Raw genomic sequence first — 20,235 nt, forward strand, 5'->3', positions numbered from 1 at the left:
GACCCTGGCTGCACGCTTCCCCTTTTTGGCCTCCGTCTCTGTAGCAGTTCCCAGCTTTCTTCCTCGCTGTTCGTCATGGCGAGAAAACACCCTTTACAGCCAATTCTTCACGATCCTGCCATCGCACCGACTATCGATACCTCTCCTCACTCCCTCGGTTATCCTGAACCTGTTACCCATGAGAACGACCCATCCGCGAGCCGTGTGAAACGCCTTTCGTCGGCTGTGGAGAAGTTGGGAAGAAGTTTGAGTGCGAAAGCTTCTCCTCGTTCTCCTTCTCCGACAAGTCCACCCAGGCGGATATTCACCCTCAATCGCAAAGGAAAAGAGTGTGTGAAGAGTGAAGGTGAGTTTCGTCAAGAACGCATATAGCATTCATTATCCATATGTCCTCCAGAGGCCCTCTCTGTCAGTGCACCATCCATTTCCTCCACAACTCCACGAACTACCTCAGTCATGACCCCGCCGATACAGTCGACAGATGACTCGCCGTTCATTACCCCACCCTCACCGACTCTTAGACCTTCTCTCAGTGCCTTTCGCGGTACCGGATCTATGCGAGCAGGTACCCAAACTCTGATCCAAGCTTTACAAGCTATACCTTGGAGCGCGGATCCCGAAGATGAATCAGAGGATGAGTGTGCAGTGGATTCTCGACCCAAGCAATGTATGTTTCAATTCTAATAACGCTCTTCTGTCCTATTTACGTCAGACTAAGCCCTTGCCTCGTCTATCCACACAATCCACCGTCCAATCGCACGTTCTATGCGCCTAAGCATTTCTGGGCAACGTTCGAGGCCAGGGCTACTCGAAGCTGAGGATGAACCTTTGTCAGAGGAAGTAGAAACATCTCAATCGGACGATGACACGCTCGATTTCGAGGAAGAAATAACCACACCTTTACCGCCACCCATCAAGCCTCAAGGGGATGTCTTCGAACGCGTCCACATGAGTCGTACTGGGAGTATGGCAACTGTGAGGCTGCAGCGCAGAGCCAGACTTGCCCTAAAACTGCGAGAAGTGTTCGAGCTGGAAGGCATTGCAGAAGTCCGGGCAGGTACGTTGTCGATACGATTCAACGCGTCGTCTATAACCTCATGCAAAACAGAAATACCTTGTTGGCTGTTGCGATCTGTCTGTACGCGCACCCTCTCCCTTTTGCTACTTCAATCCATACTCAGCTACCCATCTTCCAGTGTTACAAGGTTATATGTACCTTACAAACACATATCTGTGTTTCTTTGCTCACATGCCGGCAAGAGAGGTGGGTGGCTTGAGGTTCTAGGCTTTGGACATCCCTGAACATGTCCTCAGGATCAAATCCTGAAATCTGGGTCATTAAATAAGAAGGCACAGCGCACAAAACGTTGGATCAAGCACTGGTTTGTACTCAAGAATGACGCTTTGAGCTGGTACCAGTCATCCTCTGTGCGTCATTTCTGCAACTCCGAGCCTTGGACTGACCAAATGTAAACGTAGGATCCTTACTTCCCTCATGGGATCGTGGATTTACGCTACGCCATATCGTGTGAACCTGTCGGCGAGAAAGGCTTTCGAGTTCGCACGCACCAGAAGACAGTGTCTTTAAACGCAGACTCGGTACCTAGTCGTGAGGAATGGGTCAAGGCAATACGAAAGGTTATCTTCAAAGCTCAGAACATGGGGGACAGCGTGAAAGTGGGTTTATCATCTATTACAACCCGTCAGCTTCTGACAATGTCACAAGATTGCAATTCCATATTCTGCAATCCTCGACGTGGACAAGTCGGAAGCTATGGATTTCAGCGAGACGATAGAGGTCAAAGTCTATGACAAGGAGGCGTCCGATCACTTCTCTGTCGATTCCTACTTCTTCGCATACTTCCACGATATTTCAGGGTCACTTGAACAGATACGGAACGCGGTTCGTCTCCAGAGAACCAACCCTGGTAATGGTCGAGAGCCAGTTCTCGATACTACTACTTCCCGCTCCACGATCACTCAACCAGATAGACCTTCAAGTATGCCTCCATCTTCGAGTTCGGTCTTCAGAATTTCCTCTCTGTTACGACCATTTCAAGAGTCAAAATCCAACACCACCATCACTTCCAGTCGATCAGCACCCGAAGTCCCAGAAGAGTTCACCCATATTTCGCGACGGATCGACTCTACCTCCTTTGTTCCAGTCACGACCAGTGGTTCGCCTGGCCCATCGAAAGACCATTCACCCAGCGCGAGTGAATCCTCGTCCCAGATTCTCACACCTACACAGTCTAACATCGAAAAGAGTCACACCTATCCACCGTCAACAAGAACTACCTCTCCTGTCGGCTTAGATGCTCCACTTCCACTGCCACGTGGAGTTGGTGCCTCTACCACAACGATCACGAACATAACATCCAGCACAAGTATGAACTCGTGGCTTGGTGTCCCCGGATGGCTGAAGGTTTCCAGGCCGAGGCCGTTGTTTGGGACCAGCTCTTCTGAGGCAAGCTCCCTTCAAGTAAATCCGCCCGATGGTAAGGTACAGGAGATGTACTCTTCGACGGGGGGTTCCGTTCTCGGTAGCAAGTGGGGCGGAACTGGTGATTTGGCTTACAGTATTCTGGATACTCCTGAAAATCCGGTTGACGAAGAGATGGTTGAGAAATTTAGAACAGCGTTTGCTTACGACGAGAAGGAGACCCTACTTGGATGTAGGCGCACCCAGTTTAACTTCTTTAATTCGTTCTAACAATCTATTTTAGATTTTTCCGGTTATATCTTCCGCCTCCTGCCGGTATACGGAAGGCTATATATCTCGACTAATTATTTCTGCTTTAAATCTACTGGTCCTCTTAATTCACGGACAAGGGTAAGAGCCCTTTCCCCAAATTCTTGACCCAGAAGTTTCTCTGATAGCTTGCGTTAGATGACTCTACCTATACGTGATATCCTCTCCGTGGAAATGTCCAAAGGCACTAGATTTGGACATCATGGCCTCATAATTATCATCAAAGGACACGAAGAACTATTTTTCGAATTTGGTGCGGAGGATAGGCGTGGCGCTTTTGTGGCGCTTTTGCAACGTCAAATGGACGATGTCAGGCGTCGTATTACTTGTGGTGAAGTTCCAGAGCCAACTCAGGGGCAGCGTGATGCTCTTATATTAGAAGAGTTTGAGCCCGCTCACGCCTGCCGTGACCTGGCCGAGCCTCCCATGCCTGAAAATATGTCCGACTCGTTACCAGCGGTCATGTTTACATCCGCTTCATCAACGTTCCTTACATTCAAGCCACAAAAGTCATTACATTTCACATTCCTTACAATTGGTTCAAGAGGAGACGTTCAACCTTACATCGCTCTCGCTAAGGGTTTGAAAGCTGATGGCCATAGGGTCAGAATAGCTACACACGGAGAGTTCAAGGAGTGGATTGAAGCGGTACGTGGCATTGGCGTCATTGGCGGAAGATTGCTCACAGGCCTTCTACATCTAGCACGATATAGAATTTGGTTACGTCGGAGGAGATCCTGCAGAATTGATGAGAATATGTGTCGAGAATGGGACATTTACCGTTTCGTTCCTCAAAGAAGGACTCCTGAAGGTGAGGCGACTTCTACTTCCTTATAGCAGGATAACGATTGACCGCCCGAATCAGTTCCGAGGATGGCTGGAGGATCTCCTGAAAACTTCGTGGGAGGCTTGTCAAGGCACGGATATCCTGATCGAAAGTCCAAGTGCTATGGGAGGCTACCACATTGCCGAGGCACTAGCTATTCCATATTTCAGAGCGTTCACCATGACCTGGACTCGAACCAGGTGAGATATTATTCTTGCTCTTCCCGTAATGTATTGTTTCGATAACATAATATAACAGAGCTTACCCACACGCCTTCGCGGTTCCTGAACGAAAGGTATTCGTTGAGGTTGTGCAAAAATCACGTCGGAAACTGACACTTTTTCGTCATAGATGGGTGGTAGCTATAACTACATGGTACGTGAAGTTGAAGTTACAGTATCGTGGCCGGTGTCGCGCTAAAACATACTGCCTAGTCCTATGTCATGTTCGATCAAGTCTTCTGGCGTGCCATTTCAGGACAAATCAACCGTTGGCGTAGGAATGTCCTTCATCTCGGTGGCACGAGCCTCGATAAGATGGAACCTCACAAGATACCATTCCTTTATAACTTCAGTCCTCACGTAGTCCCGCCACCTTTAGACTGGCCGGAATGGATTCGTGTCACAGGCGTGTCAGCTCGACTAGTTACAGCTTTCTAGTCTAACGGCTTTCTTTTTACTTTACCCAGGTTACTGGTTTCTCGACGACGCTGACGTCAGTTCCACGAAATGGACACCTCCGAACGATCTCCTTGAATTCTTAGAATTGGCACGCACCCAAAACAAGAAAGTAGTTTACATTGGGTTTGGGAGCATAGTAGTGTCGGATCCTAGGTCAATGACTCGATGCATCATCGATTCAATTGTGCAGAGCGGCGTGTATGCTGTCTTGTCGAAAGGATGGTCAGATCGCCTCCATGTAAAGGCTTCGGACGCGTCCGAGCCTGAGGAACCTTTACCCAAGCAAATTTACTCCATCTCATCCATTCCTCATGATTGGTTATTTCAACGAATAGACGCTGCCTGTCATCACGGAGGTGCCGGAACCACAGGGGCAAGTCTTCGAGGTGAGCTGTCTTGTCTTACGTGTGGACCGTGCACGCACTAAAGTACGATAAGCCGGTATCCCGACGGTCATCAAGCCGTTTTTCGGTGATCAGTTTTTCTGGGCAGATCGCGTCGAAGCGCTCGGGGTGGGAACCGGTGTCAGGAAACTGACAGTTGAGAGCTTGACAGAGGCTCTTTTGACCGCTACTACCGACCTTAAGCAGATTGATCGTGCCAAACTGCTAGGTGAAGAGATTCGAGCGGTAAGTTGACTTTTAACTTGAGCTTATTCTCAGAAGCACTCAACGACCAAAACGCAGGAGAACGGTGTGGCCACTGCCATTGAATCTATCTACCGTGATTTGGAATACGCTAAATCGCTCATCAAGCATAATTCTGCCGATACAGATGATGAGACTAGCGATCTTGATGACGGAGACGGGACCATCCGAGATCAGGACCTGCCTCAAACCCGTTCAACTTGGTCAGGTCGTAGTTCGAGTGGCTCTGCACGAGGGGATGGTGCACCAAGCGAGGACTGGAGCGTGATATCTGATCAAGATGACCGAAGGTTATCATTTAGCTCTCGCCACAGTGAAGGGAAACAACCATCCACTGACCGTAGTAAACGCGCCAGCATAGCCGCTGCCATGCTTTCTGTATTACCAGACTCTTTCCCGGGCTCTCCACGCCGACGCACTGTCTCTACTGGCTCACGACAATAATTTAGTTTGTTGTCTTATACTTTTCTTTCTTTCCCTATTAGCCCGGATTCATCGCACTTTGGTTACAGCCTGTGTAGATTTTATGGTACATTTACTCTTCTTATATTTACGTAGAATCGTCCCAATAATGATCAAACACGTTTTTACTGAACTGACCAAAAGTCATTGTCGGGGAGAGTGAAAGGGCCGTTTTTGGTTGCATGAAGAAAGCAAAGGTCTCTCGCGACACGTTGCTATTGGGGGACATCCCCACGCGAACACAGTGGGGTGTCGCCCGTATTTTGCCTCCAGTCGCAATTTCAAGGGGTGCTCCGGTCTATTAAGGTTTCAGAGAATCTATTGTGAAGAAAATTACTTGGAAAGCTAGACAGTCCACGGGAATATAAACTTTTGTCAACTTGCCACCTCTCGACCGAATGTACAATCCGGAATCTGGAGATGGAGAGGAAACAATAACCAGTTCCGGGGGAATTTTCCGCTTTGCGAAGTAGACAGCCTGTAAAACATTCGTATTCAGCAAACGCCCACGGGAGACCTAAACCACCGTAACTTACCGAACAGAGGCCCGTTAGCACGGAATGATCGAGGTGAAGACCACTCCAGCTATCTATTGGTTCGTCGACCTTTTTTTGAAGGGAATCTACAGGCGCAGTTGAATGAAAAGAGGATACTCGCTGTCCGAGGTCCTTGAACGCTTCCTCGAATCCCTCGAATCCCTCGAATCCCTTCTCCTTAGATGGCCCTGAAAAACTTGCATCAACCTTGACAATTGAGTCGCGCTCACAGACATTAGCACCGTGATACTCAGAATAGTTGGCACGATCTTCCTCTGAAACGGGCCTCCCTCTATCAAAACAAATGTCTACAGATACTCAATAAATTCGAAATATAACATGCATACGAAGGTGTCATAATAACTAGAAGGTGCCGCTGTCATTCTGTCTGAAGCTCCACTGTCGTAGATGAAGAATCCACCAGACCACCATCCAAATTGGTCTCGGTAAGGGCATGCCTCAGCGCAGCCCCAGATTCGTCAATAGACCGTAAGAACCTCAAGATTTCACGACAGAGCTGCCAGTCTTTGGCGTCGACCGCACTGTTCAACAGTCTGATAGCATCGTCATTGTTCTCGTCTAATTGTTCCATGTTGTGGAGAACGAGTAGATATGAGCCAGCTGTTTTGAGTCGTCCAGAGGAAAGGCATGTCTATATTGCATCCGAGTAAGGCTCTTTTTCGGATGCAAGTATATACCAGTCAACGAACCTCAAATAATGATTTAGGATTTCCAACGATGCTGAAAAGATGGGGCCATCGGGTCATCTCCGTTTTCCGAGCACAACCTACTACCACTTCCAAAGCGACGTCAAAGTGATCCAGGAATTCGACAACTATCGATAGCAAAGAGACGGCTGACTCAGTCTCTTCTTCCACGTTGGACTCCAGTTCGACGACCGTGTGTAATAAAACTTCGAGGGCATGCGGAAAGTAGACCAGGCCTTGGTAGTTCATGGCAAAGACGACAGCTTCTCTAAGTTGTCCTGCTTCCAGATGGCATCGAAGAAGGTAGTGGAGGAATAATTGAGACTGGATTTAAATCGAACTTGAGCTCAACTGGGAAGGAGATTGGCCAACTCACGCTAGTGCCGTGCCTGAACATTGCAAAGGAGAGATTTCCACGCGTCGCTATTTCGTGTTCCGCACCGATAATAATACCCTTATCCATTAGAACAGCTATGAACAGAAGGTAAGATCATGAGCAAACCGTGAGGATGATGAACCTTACACAAGGGGTAAAACTCCAAAGGAATCGCCAAGCTCTCCTCTACATTTTCATGGTCTCCGTTCGTAGCCTGATCCATGGTAAGTGCGTTAAGCCAAACTCGCATCTTTTTACCATCGAAACCCCAAAGCGAGTTTTCTAATGCACGGATTCCCCTTAAGTGAATCCAACAAAACTCGACGTGCTCGGCGAAGATCTGCATGTCATATCGAACCTCCTGATCTGCCGACTTTCCTCAAAAGTTAGAACTGATGCTATTGTAATCGAAATACCCCGCTCACCTTACGAGGTCGAAGGAGAACAAGTTGCCCTCCAACAACCATCAAGACAGTCGCAACAGTAAAGTCATCCACGGGATCCCCAAGTTGCTTCTGTGCGGTTGGAACCATCCAACTCAACATTCTGACAGCACCAGGTGCTACGATGACGCCCTCGAAAGAAATAGATCCACACAGATGCAGTTTGATTGTTTCGGCAGTTGGCACTATCAAGTAGTGATGCAAAGTGTTGTCGGATGTGTAAACCAGTAAGGAATTGTCCACCAGCGAGAGTACCACGACTGGCGCCGAGAGAACTTCTCGATGGAGCACGTTCTGGTTACTGAGTTCCAAATCACGAGAGTATAATCGAATCTTCAACGAACATATTGGACATGAGAAGGTGCTTTGAATCCACGAAGGACACTGACCTGATACGATTTGTTGACTTCGACGGCAGCAATCAAGACGTGATGGAACCACAAAAGCCCTCCTCGCACAGAGAATGCTTGTTCTTGAGCATCGTCTGCAAACGTTTTCCAGCGACCGGAGCTAGTGCTGTAGTGTACAAGCCCCCTCCGTCCGGCTATGGCTATCAGCCGACCATCACTACTGATAGACGAATACCGTATCGGCCAATTCGTAGATAGATAATTCTGTGGAATCTGGTCACAAAAGAGGGAGTCAGTAAGACCATAGCGATAGATAAAAATCAATGTTACTTTTATAGGTTGCCATACGTCCGATTCTGGATTGATGACACTCATATCTGGCTGGTCAGCACCGCGATAAACCAAAGCACGATCGTCCATCTGCAAGAACGCATAACGTGTGTTATCCTATCGACACAGTTAGGCCGGTGTATTCGTTCGCATCAGGAAAGAAAAAGACAATGACAGGTGAATGTTGGCCGGTAACGGCGCTCTTAGCGAAAGGAATAATGAATAGTTGTCCTTCGATCGCTAGACTCGGTTGAATTCTCAAAATAAAGAAGGAAAACAGGCAGACTTACTGGTAGGCAATAGGTTAGGTTGGGCAAGCGCTATGAGTTCAAAATTTCCTGGGGCCCAGAACTAGGTAATAATCAACCGGTGAGACGATCCTTGTTGGAAGCAATCCACTCACAAGGCTCCGTACACCATGCATGAATATATCCTGAAATCTGGTGGGGGTTTTCAAGTCTACAGATCGGTGAAATTGTCTGGATAGAGACATACCTCTTCAAGTCGACATGTTCTTCTACACCAAAAGCGGCGACCAGGCATCTTCCACCTGACGTAAAAATGCCCCAACCATGCTGCCATCCAATAGCCAGAACATGTCCATCCGAGCTCCACTCCATAGAACATACAGGGCCGGTCTCTTCATTGGGTGACACCGGTATTGGTATCCTTTGAGAAGAAGGTATAACCCCTTCTTGTGATGGAAACTTGGTAAAAGATAAACCCCCTCTAACAAAGTCCATGAATTAATCTGGACAACTGTAGCGAATATTCAAGTGCTCGTACCCGTGCATTCCGATGGCTATCAGAGAAAACCTGCCGTTGATAGCAATTTTCACAGCATGCTGGGGATCGATATAGACAGGGCGATTGCGCTCATGCAAGGGGGTATCAGGCTCTACTCGACGTTGCTTTTGTACACAACGCGGACTTTCAAAGTCGTGGATACAAGTTCCCCGCCAACTGTTGTGAAGGTCAGTAGCTCCAAGCTCGTCAGCCTGATACCACCAAATCAGCCTTGTCACTGCATCAAAGGATCCAAAAGCAAACTAACCGGCTCATCTGTTGGCTCTGTATTTGCAGATGGAACCACATTTTCGTTGTCTTCGGTCAGCCTAACGATGTAGGCTCGCCCGTCAGAGGTAATCCATGTCTCTACCCCCGTTGACTTGGACAACGACAGGGTTGAAACCACGACTACATAAACCATGAACAAAAAAAAACACTTCGAAGTAAGGCTTCAAACCTTTGGAATCGATCAACCAATCGAAGTCCCGTTCGTTGATGACCCAGTTATCATGCGAGTTGAGTTTGTGTCGCCAACGTGTAATTTCATCATCAAAACCCCCATCATCGTCTTCAGAAGGCCAAGGAACACATTGGACAGCAGGGGGTGTTCTCGTGGAGAATAGGATGTAATCCTGGCGCGGAGAAAGACTAAATGCTAGTGTTAGAAGCAATACCGAGAGATTGAATGAACACAACGCCTCACCTCACAAGATTTCCCTCTATCCGTATTACACCTTCCAATTGTAAATGAACACCATTCAACGGAAAGCCCTCGCCGGGACCTGGAAGGAAAGTTTTTTGCGAGGAAGTAGGTTGTTGAAACTGATATACATATTCATCGGAATGGTATGTGATGTTCACCACCACGAGGTAGGATTCCGTAGTCTATGGCAATCGGTAAGATGAAAGAACTCGGTCTATTGAGCAAATGACGCGCCTGTATAACTATTCGGCGACCGTCTAGAGACCAATGTGGTTGTTTATTCTCGCCATGTTCGATAATAGAAGTAGGAGTGCGCGATAGAAAAGCTAAGACTGCTGGGGCCTGACAAGATGTTGACTCAAGAGCTTCGGTATACAGTGTAGACGCAGACCACGTACCCTAACACGCCAGACTGATAATCCGTTTCGAGTAATGGAACAAAATAATGATTTACGCGGACTAGGAGAGATTGCGAGTGTTGCTTCGGGTGGGATATTAGGAAGTCCAGGGACAGTTGACAAGCGTCTTGCTGTCGCTGTCGGAAAGTACATTCGTATAGACTTGATAATATAAAGTCAAGTGGCCTGATACTATCACTTGTGCAGCCACCGTTGAATCATCCTCCGTCAGTTAGGTGATGAGGCACGTCAGAAAGTCGAAGAGCGTGCGACTACAAATGACGAGTGACATATATTAATAACCAGTGGGATGTCTTCATTGAATGCTATTATACAGAGGACACGCGTGTTGAAGAAGAAAGTAAATAACTGAAGATACAACAAGTACATGAGAACTACAAGAGGTTTCTCAAGATTCACAGTCAATCAATCATCACGAGAACTTGAAGGATAAAACCAGGACTTCAGCCTGGTCCAGGGACCATTTTGCTTGCGTGGAGTGTTTTCATGCCTAGCCGTCGTGTTTTCAAGCATAGAAAGGGTAGTGGAAGGAGCATTGAGTGTCATGGGTTGGAGCCCACGCTCACGAAGTAGACTCAGGATTAATGAGACGCCTTCACGCGACTATGGTGAAGTAAGCAAATGAGAGCCAAATAAAAAAGGTTTTGGACTGACGCGCTGAACATGTGCTTTGAACCTGTTCAGACCGTGCGTTTCGATACGTTTTGTTAAACCCCAACCGAGGCCGGAGAGGATCCTAGCCTCAGTAGTCTGTTGAGTTTTCCTGGAAGAACAATGAATGAAATATCTCAATGGTGGTATATAAAACACACCCTTCGGTAGTTTTCTGGAAAAACACGGACTCCTCCACTTTCATGACTTTAGTGAACTCCAGATTCTTGGTTGTGCAGCGAACAGTCTTTCCCAACGGATCCACCTCACTCTCTTCAATGACCCATGACTCTGCTCTGGATATGATTCCTTTGGGTGCCCATCTTGGTAGCTGTCCTTTCTTCAAAATGAGACGCGTGGTCAAGAGAGAGCCGGAGGGTTTCAGCTCTCGAGAAATGACATCGCATGAGATAATGTGCGTCGCGTATGGATTGGGATACCGAAGAAAATAGGCCAAAGTTACGATAGACCATGGGTCACTACATATGTTAGAAGATACGATAAGTCGAAAGATGAAGGTACTCACTCGTAATGGAAAGAGTGGCTATAAAACTTCATGGGGAGCTAGGGTCCCAGAAATTGAGGGTCGTCAGCAATTTTGAACTGCAAATTAGAGCAACAAAGATAATGGTGCAAGGCAATAAAGTAAAGTGGGTGTGTTGGGAAAAGAAAGGGAAGGCCCAGGCTCATAAGTGGATCTCGTGCTCCGTATGCCGGAACATGCCGGACAGACCTTATATTACGCGTTCGATGACACCATCAAATTACTTGGTTTGGTCGTAGGTCTCGTCTCTAACAGCGCGTAGCTCTGAATCTATCAACACTTTTAACCCATCATGGGCTGGCCTCGTCCATATTTCCTCTCCTTCTCCCAGCAGACCTATTCCAACTTTCTCAATCTCCGACAGCTCCTCCTCTGCATGGGTCATGCCACCCAACACTTCTGTGATCGTCACATATTCCTCATGACTGACACGATGTGAGAACCCGACGAAGTATGAACGCACAGCACCGAGTTCCCTCGCAGTGGCGACACTTTGATCCAACCCAAAATGCGACGTGTGTCGTTTCAGGCCCAGGCAATCCAAAACGCAGACCGTTGGGCGTTTCCCATCCTTCTCACCTCGAATGATCGACCATGCAGGCTCTGGTATATGAGAAACATCGGAAATATAGACAAGGTGCTCTTGGAATTTGAAGCCGAAACAGAGGTAAGGCTGTATTATCTCTTTTGGCACCGAGTGAGCAGGTTTGGGTGACTCCAGTCCGTTGATGTTCATTTTTTTAAGCATTTCGACAGGTGCGGCGTCCCCAACTAAACCGTTCGGAGTCGGAGTGTAGGCCGGGCAAGGAGTAGTAGAGAAAAACCGGCCATGTTGTACTAGGACCCTAGTAAGGGCAAGAGGTGATACTGATGAACAGGAACATACCTGAGAAGGGTGTAACAAACACTCCTGTGTCATTTACCTCGAACGGAACCCCGTCTTCGATGATATGCCATATAAAATCGGGAACCTGAGACCAGATCAGATTGTGACCTTTCCATGAACGGATCCATTCTTACGTCTCCCCCTCCCGAGGCATATTCTTTTGAAACAAGATACGGAAAAGACCTCTTGACTTCTTGGAACGTTACTTGTGACAAGTAAACATCAACATGCCCTTGTATGCTGCCTCCCAAGGTCCACCCTGGACAGCGTTTCGTAATTATGCTTCCCATTCGTTGTGGACGCTATTGCCGTACCTCGTAGATCATCGAGTCCGTTCATGGCTGATTGAACATATGTTCAATAAAGAACAACAGGAAAGTAGAACAGTCGTACCATCGGCATGAGCGTGTGTCAGTAATAACGCGTCTATTCGACGGAGACCGTGCTTAGGAAACCATTCCAAAGCTGCTGCTTGGAAAGTTTTCCCCGCATCAATGACAATCGTGCTGCTATCGGTTTTAGAGACTCGGAGAAACAGGAGAAATCAAGCGACCGTGGAGAAGTCAAATGTATTGAAATGGCTGCATGGTTAACATTGGGGAAGTGGAGGAAGAAAGAAGAAAGAGTGGTAAACGATGATCATGAGCTCACATTGTTCGACCCAGCTTATCCTTCATTCTTACAACTGCTGAAGTATTCCTCCTGATATTCTTCTTCCCCTCCGGTTCCAACGTTGACAGACATGCCCTACATCCTCGTGTTTCTGCATCCGGTGGTTGGGTTAAACATGATATACTAGGGAGGCTCGAAGATGTCCCCGTCCCAAGGAAAATGAGTTCCACGGAAGGAGTCAGATTCGGACTCATGAAAAGGTCTCGCAGAGGAAGATTTTATCTGACAATAAATAAGCACAATTTGATTATTCTGCCTGAAATACGTAAATTGCCGCGACTTTCGGACTTTCGAATATAGTATCAAACTCCTATACTTATTTTGTGAATACTGGTCAATCGTAGTCAATTTACCGTAGACCAGTCAGTATTCGCCGGAGCCACTTACTAGAAACAACGTCTTCATCTTGCACTTGGTGGTTAAGGCTAACTTTTTGAGCGTGCGGATTGAATTTACTCGACTTTCCCTGGGAAAGAGGAAATGATTGTGATATCATAACAAGAAGGAGGACACCACAAACCCTATAAGCCCATAGCATGCAAGGCGTATCAATATGCTTGCTTTCAAGTCAAGGTTAATCATACACACCAAACCAGTGCATACTTGAAATTGGGCGCGAGTGAACGATGAATAGAGTTGCAGACATCCTGTCCTTCGTGTGAGAATAGCACGTGCAGGAAAAGACAGAGGATTGACCTCAATGGTCGATCCTTTACGCATGCAAACAGGATCTTCGAGGTCCGGATGCGCCCCACGTTTCTTCGTGAATATTTTTACAATATTGAGATCATCCCACATCCGATCGACAAGATATTCCAAGCTGTCCGTGTTTAACGGTTGAGAAGAATCAGGTTTGAATAGTCAAGAACCCTCGTACTTGAGATCCATTTCGCAGCTAATCACCAACGTGTTCGGAGTGTGCGCTAGTTTATCGACCTGTTCAAGGCTGATGGAGTCGATCTTATTGTAGACATCTGACCGAGTGCTGTTAGCACCCGAAGGGTATACAACGAGGAGAACAAACATAAACACGGAACGTATTTCCTGTTTCCTGTTATTTATCGTTAGAGTAAGCTTTAGCCTGAGGTAGGCCAAGATACCTATAAGGACATCTATGAACTCGTCTGTCGTTATCTATAGAGCCAGGCTTTAGACGGAACCCGAAAGAGAACGAAATCTGACTGACGTCTTCACGAATCATAACATCGCAGTTATGTAGCTTATCTGTACAACGGGTTAACTGGCTGTGCCAGAGGTCGATTACGCTGACTCACACCCCGCAAGAATCGTTCGGATAGTTTTCTCGTCAGTTCGGGTAAGCTTCACCGTTGTGTTGAACTGTAGTGGCATTGTTAGATATGGAAAGGCACGTTGTCGGAAAGCCTTACTGTGATCTATATGGGAGGTTCAAATGCACGATTCACTGGAGACCGTAGAAGAGAACGTACCCCACCAGTCGTCTTCTTCTTGAAAACTACGTCAGGCTTGGATTTGTTGAGCCGAATTCCAACAGCATCGAGTTCGACCTCAAGTAATCGCCTCTGTTCCTCGGACTTCGTAGCATCCAGCATGATCACAATGAGATCGGCGGTCTTTGCAGCTGCGATTTGACATTGAAATGAGGAATATCATTGTCGATCTGTTCCTGCTTACTAGAGACCACTTGCCGACCACGACCACGACCTAAACAAACCTCGCTCATAGGCAACTTTATCGAGACACGGTGTGAGACACATACCCTGACTAGCTCCTTCAACGATTCCCGGAAGGTCGAGCAGCTGTATCCTCGCACCTCTGTGTTCGATCACACCCGGGATTGCCTGGGATATGCTAAGCACGGACGCAGAGAAGAGAGTAATGGTCCACTTGCCGTTAACGTTGTAAATTCATACGCGGCAGTCTCAGATTGTGTATGTGTGAGTTTGCCGAGTAGAGTTGACTGGGGAAATAAGAATTAGACCATGTTAGTCTACTGATTTTCTTCGATCAACCAACTGGCACACCTTTCCAACCGATGGGAAACCTATCAGAGCTATTCGGGCATCGCCCGACTTCTGCACATCAAACCCGGTTCCTGCTGGACCAGACTTTGCTGTCGGTTCGAGAAGCTGTTGTCGATAACGCGCCAACTTTGCTTTCAATAATCCCAGGTGATATTCCGTCGCCTACTTGAAGTACTCATCATTACACGTATCGTTCATTGGGATGATAAACAAACTTTATTCTTCTGCGCTAGAAAGTACGTGCAAATTTAGTCATTTCTATCGTTTGGATCGCCAAGGTACGCACTTCTTGCCATCTCCTCTGCCAAATAATACAATCTTGAGCGTATTTTCATTGGAGACTGTCGCATGGGGACGTACCCTCGATTTCCTTGATCTGGCAGAATGTTCAGCATTTTCTGGACAGACGTAAGGGATACCACACCTTTTCAACGACACCCATGTTGACTGAGAGCTCTCCAGATGGTGAGTAGTGTTCACGTGGACAAGCGTCACTCTTCCTGATTTACTTTTTGACTTTCCTGTCAATAACTGAGGTCAACACAGTACGTCAACGACCACCATGCGTCGGCATACGCCAACACTGTTTCCACATCCCGAACAAGATAGTGTTGATGACGAAGGTGCAGAATGGGGAGTACCCATGCAGACTCCCAGAACTACCTACCCATCATCCCCGATGCCCTCGACCTCAATAAACGGTCGGCACAGTAAATCTCGTTCGAAACGTCCCTATGGCTCTGCCAGCCCTCTGCCGCCTTCCTTGGAGCATTCTTCCTCCGTTTCTCGATATCCCGATGTATACTCCCAGTTCGTGCAACGGTATAGATCCTCAGCACCAGGTGAACTAGACGACCCTCGAAACGACCCGGATAGTCATTACTTCCATCGCGGCTTGGGACAGTTAGTAGACGCTGGTGATAGTGACGAAGATGATCTCTCTCGTGTCTCCCTTGGTGCTGCCTCAGACGGGCTGGAACGCATCTCGCTCATGCTAGAGTCCGATGCGTCCAAGAAAGAAAAAGAGCGGTTGAACTGGCAGATATATTTCGCCTCTGTTTTGGGTGGTGACGTGCTTCGGTCGGAGAAGTCGCGAATAGCGGACGCATTAGAATCATCAGCAGACGACCCCAATAACCTGAGTCTCAGTTTCTGGCTCGGTGTACGCGCAAAGATTCATGGTCGCACGGTCGAGGAGGAGAAACGGATATTAGAAGAGCGCAGAATACGTGTCGATTCTGTGATAGACGATATCATGAAGTTTTGCGTAGAAGATGGCGTGGACCCGACTGTAGCTTTGAACCGTGTCCAAGGTCTTCTTCGTCGTCTGGATCACGTACACTCTTTGTATCCCAACCTTAAAGCTTTTTATCTGGACAAACCTTCTGCCACGGAGGCGGCTTTCCAGGCCAGATGTGACACGCTCAACACATGGTCAACAGTGTTGACTTCACTTCGACGGCAAATTGAAGTTCTAAGACGTTGGACAGGGAGCCCTACTCTCGATGTTACCCAACCCAATACGTCTGCAGAGGTCCCTATCAACACACACAATCGGAACGGTAATCAGGGTCAGCAGGAGGTAGCAGACGGGTCGAGCTTCGTTGAAAGGATGCTCAAGGAGGAGTCCTTGCAGCGCATGTTTGAAAAAGGCTCCTTGGTTACTTCTTACGCGTTTGTTGCGGCGGCAAGGGATGCCCAGGTCAACTTTGCCCCCCTTATAGAAGAAATGAATCTTCCAAATTTTGAGAAGGAACTCGTCCCACTCATCTCCTTCCCCACAAAACTTGCTCAGGCATGCTTGCACCTCCGTTTGGCATATGTCCAGAAAATTAAGGAACCAGAATTGCTGATTCTCGACCAGATGATAGATGACATGAAAATCAGTATCGGACTTGCATGCACGCTCAAACGACAGTATGAAGCTTTCCTCGCGCCTGGGCCCAACGGAAGGTGGAACCTCCCCCAATGTATCAGCGAAGACTACGACTCCAGTATATTGGGCTCTATGTTGACGTTTTTCCGCCTCATTCATTGGAAGTTGAAGGGAGGCGCCAAGGGAATATACTTCAAGGAAACCGATGTCCTGGAAGCACAATGGGCAACAATGAACGATGTCAGTCTGACGGTGTCTGGTGGGTCGCGCCTGGTTGCGGAGCAGATATGGTACTACTCTGCTTTGATTATCACGCGTACGGGGCTAAACAGATTATAGCTCCCTCACGAATCGTTTGATGGTTCGTGTCATCAACTATTTCGATACACAAGTTCGAGTCCCAATATCTGGAGATTTGCGCAATAATAGCTCCCAGCAGCGCGTGAAAGAGATAGATTCGAAGTCCGCGTTTGAGGAGCACGTTCAATCAACGCCCACGAACTTTAGGACCATGACTGATGAACAGAAAGCCAGCTGGTACGGAAAGATACATGACAGTGTTCGACTACGATACCGGAAGTTACAGCGCTTTGCAAGGTATGCTAATGTAATAGATCCTCAAGGCTCTGTTGCTCACACCTTTTCATCAGGGTCCTTACCCATCGTTTCAGCAATTCCGCCGAATACAGCTTAGAGGGCCATCACCTCGAAAGTTTTATCGAATGCCTGGTCATTGCGGATCACTTCCTTGTTTACACTCACCACTACGAAGAGGAGGGCATTTACATCGTCGCTTCGAACTCTCTCTATGACTACCCAGATACTATCAGGCGGATATTGACGGAATCATTTCATGTAGACGAACTTATCAGCAACGAAGGCCCTCAGGTGGATGACCTGACTGGTTACTCCGCTCTGGAATACGAGGATTCTCAATATCTGCTCATTCTTTCTCCTCGACACCATTTCCTGTGGCGAGGTCGAGTAATGCTTCTGGATCTACCTAGAGTCGAGTTGGAATCTAAAGACGACCGCGTGCGTCTCGTAGCAGATGGTCCACAACATCGCCTTGCATTGGCGAAGCAAGTATTTTCATACACCTTTATGACGGTCGACGAGCAGGGTAACTTGATAGAAAACACCCTTGGCCCTTTGACATGTCTCGCCGATCAACAAGCCCATCTCCCCTCAGTTAATCGTGAGCTCCGCAAAATTGCCCGAGCCACGTTGCGATTGGCAGAATCAATCGTGGATTCAGTGCATCATGTTCGGAGTTCGATGAGGATGACCACTGGTTGCCAGGAACTGATGGAGAACTGGTATCTGTTTGCTTCTGAGCATGGCCAACACGCTCAAAAATTTATGGATCGGTCTTCCTTGCTCCGCTTTAACCGGTTACTCATCAAGTTGGCCATATCATGGGTGTCATTTATCTGTGATGACTGTGCTCCTAATGAGCAAAAAACCTTCAAGTGGGCGGTGAATGCACTCGAATTCGCGTTCCAGCGAACCAAGCGCAGTATACTCCACCTTCCTGACGATCAATTCCAGATGTTAAGACACAAGGTTGGGATATGCATCACCCTTCTTATGGGTCATTTCGACATCTTAGGGGCCCGCTCTTCTCTGGAAGCCATGAGGGAGAAGGAAAGACAAGAGCAGCAGCGCCTTCAAGGAATAGAGCTTCCTATTGTACTGGAAGATGATGACGATAAGCCTGACGACGGATATTCAGTACCGGATAGTGGAGGACGAAACTTCTGGGAGCGAATATGCAAGTCGGTTAAGGAAGTAGAGGGCATGCGAGCTGAGGTTGGGCTAGAATTCCGCATCCTTGGTCGTGTTCTTGACACGGAGAGGTCAGAGGAAGACCGTTCGCTCGTGGTGTTGGCTTCTTCGACATCCAACATCAATATTCGCTGGCAGCAAGGAAGGTTCATCGGCGCAGGAGCATTCGGATCCGTTTATCTGGCCGTGAATCTCGATTCTGGGTCACTCATGGCTGTGAAGGAGATTAAATCTCAGGAATTGTCCGGTCTACCTAATCTCTATTCCCAAATCAAGGATGAACTTAGCGTCATGGAAATGCTTCATCACCCAAATGTCGTAGAATATTATGGCATAGAGGTCCACCGCGACAAGGTGTATATCTTTGAAGAGTATTGCCAAGGTGGAAGTCTTGCGGCTCTGTTGGAACATGGTCGTATCGAAGACGAGAGGATCGTCCAGGTCTACACTATGCAAATGTTGGAAGGATTAGCCTATTTACACTCCCGTGGCATAGTGCATCGTGACGTGAAGCCGGACAGTACGTTTCTCTGTGCTCATTTCGGTTCAAACCAAGGTCTTTAACGCCCATTTCTTAGATATCCTTTTGGATCACCTGGGCGTCATCAAGTTCGTCGATTTCGGAGCTGCGAAAATTCTCGCAAAGAATCAGCGCACAATTGCGGCTCGATCTCGTCGCGCTCCTGATGCTGCTGGTGCAGATGGACCTGGACCGGGCATGAATAGTCTGACCGGTACACCCACGTACATGTCTCCTGAAATCATTAAGAATGATAAGAGAGGGAGGCACGGCGCTATGGACATTTGGTCGATGGGATGCGTCGTCCTTGAATTCGCAACTGGCAAGAAACCATGGAGCAACTTGGATAATGAATGGCGAGTTTGTTATTTGGTGGTATCTATTGTGCACATCTAATCAACTATCTTACTCAAAGGGCTATCATGTTCCATATTGGTGTTGCTACTCAGCATCCTCCGCTTCCTGAACCTGGACAACTGAGCAACATGGGCATTGACTTTATCAAACAGTGCCTAACAATCGACGCTAATAAACGACCCACTGCTGTTGAACTCATGGAGCACCCGTGGATGGTAGACTTCCGAGAAGCACTACAGAGTTACGAGGAGCAAGAGATTGCCAATAACCCTCCGGGCGATATGGCACCAGAAGAAAATTTCGAACATGCCTCTGTTGCTCGTCAAGCAGCTATCATGCAGGAGAAGGAGGTCGAGGAAATCACACGCAGGTCTCCGGTAGAAGACAACGTTTCAACTCCTAATGATACATTCGAATGAAGTTGACTGGAGATTCGCATTCGTTCACGAATGGACAAGCTTTTTATGTATGAGATCCTACGCTTTACTTATGTTTCCATCATTCACTGTTTGAACACACGATATATGTAGCCGGTAGATTCTTCTAAATTTTGCATACAATTTGTATACCATTCGCATCCTTATGTCCTGTGTATGAGCGGCCAACAGCAACACAGAGACAAAGGTCAGCATCTCCAATTCCTTCTTCTTCGGCTCATTGAGACGAGTTTGAGACAAAGGTCGTTGCGACCTTTGTCTCTGTCGAATTTGCGGAACTTCGTCTCAAAGCAGTAAACAGTATAAAGTGACCAAATATGTTAAAGATCTAGACTAATAGCTTAGTCTCACTTCGTTTCCTACAAGCCGTTCCCCGTGCAAGTCGAAAAATCTCTCTATCGAGTGGAGAAGGGAAAGATATTTAAGTCGCGCAACACGGAAAAGGGAAACACGACAAAATCTACATCCTTGAAGCTATACT

The 20,235-nt window shown here is 47.5% G+C and overlaps 7 protein-coding genes across 7 annotated transcripts; 2 read left to right on the top strand and 5 right to left on the bottom strand.

Annotated features, from left to right (window-relative positions):
* Positions 1–13: 13 nt before the first annotated feature.
* Positions 14–5,506, top strand: E1B28_001404 (uncharacterized protein). The gene is made up of 18 exons (XM_043147335.1): positions 14–346; positions 398–667; positions 719–1,057; positions 1,109–1,138; positions 1,197–1,264; positions 1,315–1,428; positions 1,480–1,677; positions 1,727–2,675; positions 2,727–2,833; positions 2,891–3,400; positions 3,456–3,563; positions 3,618–3,778; positions 3,837–3,873; positions 3,930–3,953; positions 4,013–4,205; positions 4,267–4,644; positions 4,697–4,887; positions 4,945–5,506. The coding sequence occupies exons 1-18, from the start codon at positions 76–78 to the stop codon at positions 5,347–5,349; spliced, it is 4,353 nt and encodes a 1,450-aa protein (XP_043016044.1). The 5' UTR covers positions 14–75; the 3' UTR covers positions 5,350–5,506.
* Positions 5,456–6,261, bottom strand: E1B28_001405 (uncharacterized protein; the record flags this gene model as incomplete). The annotated part of the gene is made up of 4 exons (XM_043147336.1): positions 5,456–5,665; positions 5,726–5,845; positions 5,904–6,195; positions 6,251–6,261. The coding sequence occupies 4 exons, from the start codon at positions 6,259–6,261 to the stop codon at positions 5,456–5,458; spliced, it is 633 nt and encodes a 210-aa protein (XP_043016045.1).
* Positions 6,162–10,255, bottom strand: E1B28_001406 (uncharacterized protein). Its single transcript, XM_043147337.1, has 17 exons — positions 10,000–10,255; positions 9,836–9,943; positions 9,602–9,783; positions 9,356–9,546; positions 9,164–9,306; positions 8,896–9,107; positions 8,605–8,838; positions 8,513–8,549; positions 8,400–8,460; positions 8,285–8,349; positions 8,110–8,226; positions 7,819–8,052; positions 7,412–7,762; positions 7,134–7,359; positions 6,987–7,081; positions 6,614–6,934; positions 6,162–6,555 (listed from the first exon to the last, which is right to left on the bottom strand). Exons 1-17 carry the CDS (start codon positions 10,150–10,152, stop codon positions 6,283–6,285), a joined length of 3,003 nt encoding a protein of 1,000 aa, XP_043016046.1. The 5' UTR covers positions 10,153–10,255; the 3' UTR covers positions 6,162–6,282.
* Positions 10,256–10,425: 170 nt separating this feature from the next.
* E1B28_001407 (uncharacterized protein) lies at positions 10,426–11,229 on the bottom strand (the record flags this gene model as incomplete). Its single annotated transcript, XM_043147338.1, has 4 exons — positions 10,426–10,623; positions 10,675–10,783; positions 10,833–11,150; positions 11,198–11,229. 4 exons carry the CDS (start codon positions 11,227–11,229, stop codon positions 10,426–10,428), a joined length of 657 nt encoding a protein of 218 aa, XP_043016047.1.
* A 206-nt stretch (positions 11,230–11,435) lies between these two features.
* E1B28_001408 (uncharacterized protein) lies at positions 11,436–12,967 on the bottom strand (the record flags this gene model as incomplete). The annotated part of the gene is made up of 6 exons (XM_043147339.1): positions 11,436–12,052; positions 12,102–12,186; positions 12,236–12,360; positions 12,416–12,442; positions 12,495–12,607; positions 12,753–12,967. 6 exons carry the CDS (start codon positions 12,965–12,967, stop codon positions 11,436–11,438), a joined length of 1,182 nt encoding a protein of 393 aa, XP_043016048.1.
* A 122-nt stretch (positions 12,968–13,089) lies between these two features.
* Positions 13,090–15,218, bottom strand: E1B28_001409 (uncharacterized protein; the record flags this gene model as incomplete). The annotated part of the gene is made up of 19 exons (XM_043147340.1): positions 13,090–13,103; positions 13,161–13,294; positions 13,362–13,420; positions 13,470–13,593; positions 13,651–13,747; positions 13,798–13,824; positions 13,874–13,907; positions 13,960–13,997; positions 14,048–14,111; positions 14,162–14,167; positions 14,222–14,373; positions 14,427–14,456; positions 14,512–14,603; positions 14,666–14,712; positions 14,777–14,938; positions 14,992–15,005; positions 15,063–15,077; positions 15,137–15,152; positions 15,201–15,218. 19 exons carry the CDS (start codon positions 15,216–15,218, stop codon positions 13,090–13,092), a joined length of 1,143 nt encoding a protein of 380 aa, XP_043016049.1.
* A 52-nt stretch (positions 15,219–15,270) lies between these two features.
* E1B28_001410 (uncharacterized protein) lies at positions 15,271–19,970 on the top strand. The gene is made up of 5 exons (XM_043147341.1): positions 15,271–16,942; positions 16,992–17,249; positions 17,303–18,960; positions 19,019–19,316; positions 19,376–19,970. The coding sequence occupies exons 1-5, from the start codon at positions 15,339–15,341 to the stop codon at positions 19,734–19,736; spliced, it is 4,179 nt and encodes a 1,392-aa protein (XP_043016050.1). The 5' UTR covers positions 15,271–15,338; the 3' UTR covers positions 19,737–19,970.
* The last annotated feature ends 265 nt before the right edge of the window (positions 19,971–20,235 follow it).

This window comes from Marasmius oreades, chromosome 1 (genome assembly GCF_018924745.1).
Source record: "Marasmius oreades isolate 03SP1 chromosome 1, whole genome shotgun sequence".
NCBI classification, from domain to species: domain Eukaryota; kingdom Fungi; phylum Basidiomycota; class Agaricomycetes; order Agaricales; family Marasmiaceae; genus Marasmius; species Marasmius oreades.

Excerpts from the sequence above, each read along its gene's own strand:
- E1B28_001406 (XM_043147337.1), bottom strand. The coding sequence starts at position 10,152 with ATGTACTTTCCGACAGCGACAGCAAGACGCTTGTCAACTGTCCCTGGA. Across the intron at positions 8,839-8,895 it reads ATAGCCATCGGAATGCACGG|AGGGGGTTTATCTTTTACCA; the intron begins GTACGAGCACTT and ends GGACTTTGTTAG. Across the intron at positions 8,461-8,512 it reads TGCATGGTGTACGGAGCCTT|TTCTGGGCCCCAGGAAATTT; the intron begins GTGAGTGGATTG and ends ATTATTACCTAG.
- E1B28_001404 (XM_043147335.1), top strand. The coding sequence starts at position 76 with ATGGCGAGAAAACACCCTTTACAGCCAATTCTTCACGATCCTGCCATC. Across the intron at positions 2,834-2,890 it reads CTCTTAATTCACGGACAAGG|ATGACTCTACCTATACGTGA; the intron begins GTAAGAGCCCTT and ends AGCTTGCGTTAG. Across the intron at positions 4,645-4,696 it reads CACAGGGGCAAGTCTTCGAG|CCGGTATCCCGACGGTCATC; the intron begins GTGAGCTGTCTT and ends AAGTACGATAAG.
- E1B28_001410 (XM_043147341.1), top strand. The coding sequence starts at position 15,339 with ATGCGTCGGCATACGCCAACACTGTTTCCACATCCCGAACAAGATAGT. Across the intron at positions 17,250-17,302 it reads AAGTTACAGCGCTTTGCAAG|GGTCCTTACCCATCGTTTCA; the intron begins GTATGCTAATGT and ends CCTTTTCATCAG. Across the intron at positions 19,317-19,375 it reads AGCAACTTGGATAATGAATG|GGCTATCATGTTCCATATTG; the intron begins GCGAGTTTGTTA and ends TCTTACTCAAAG.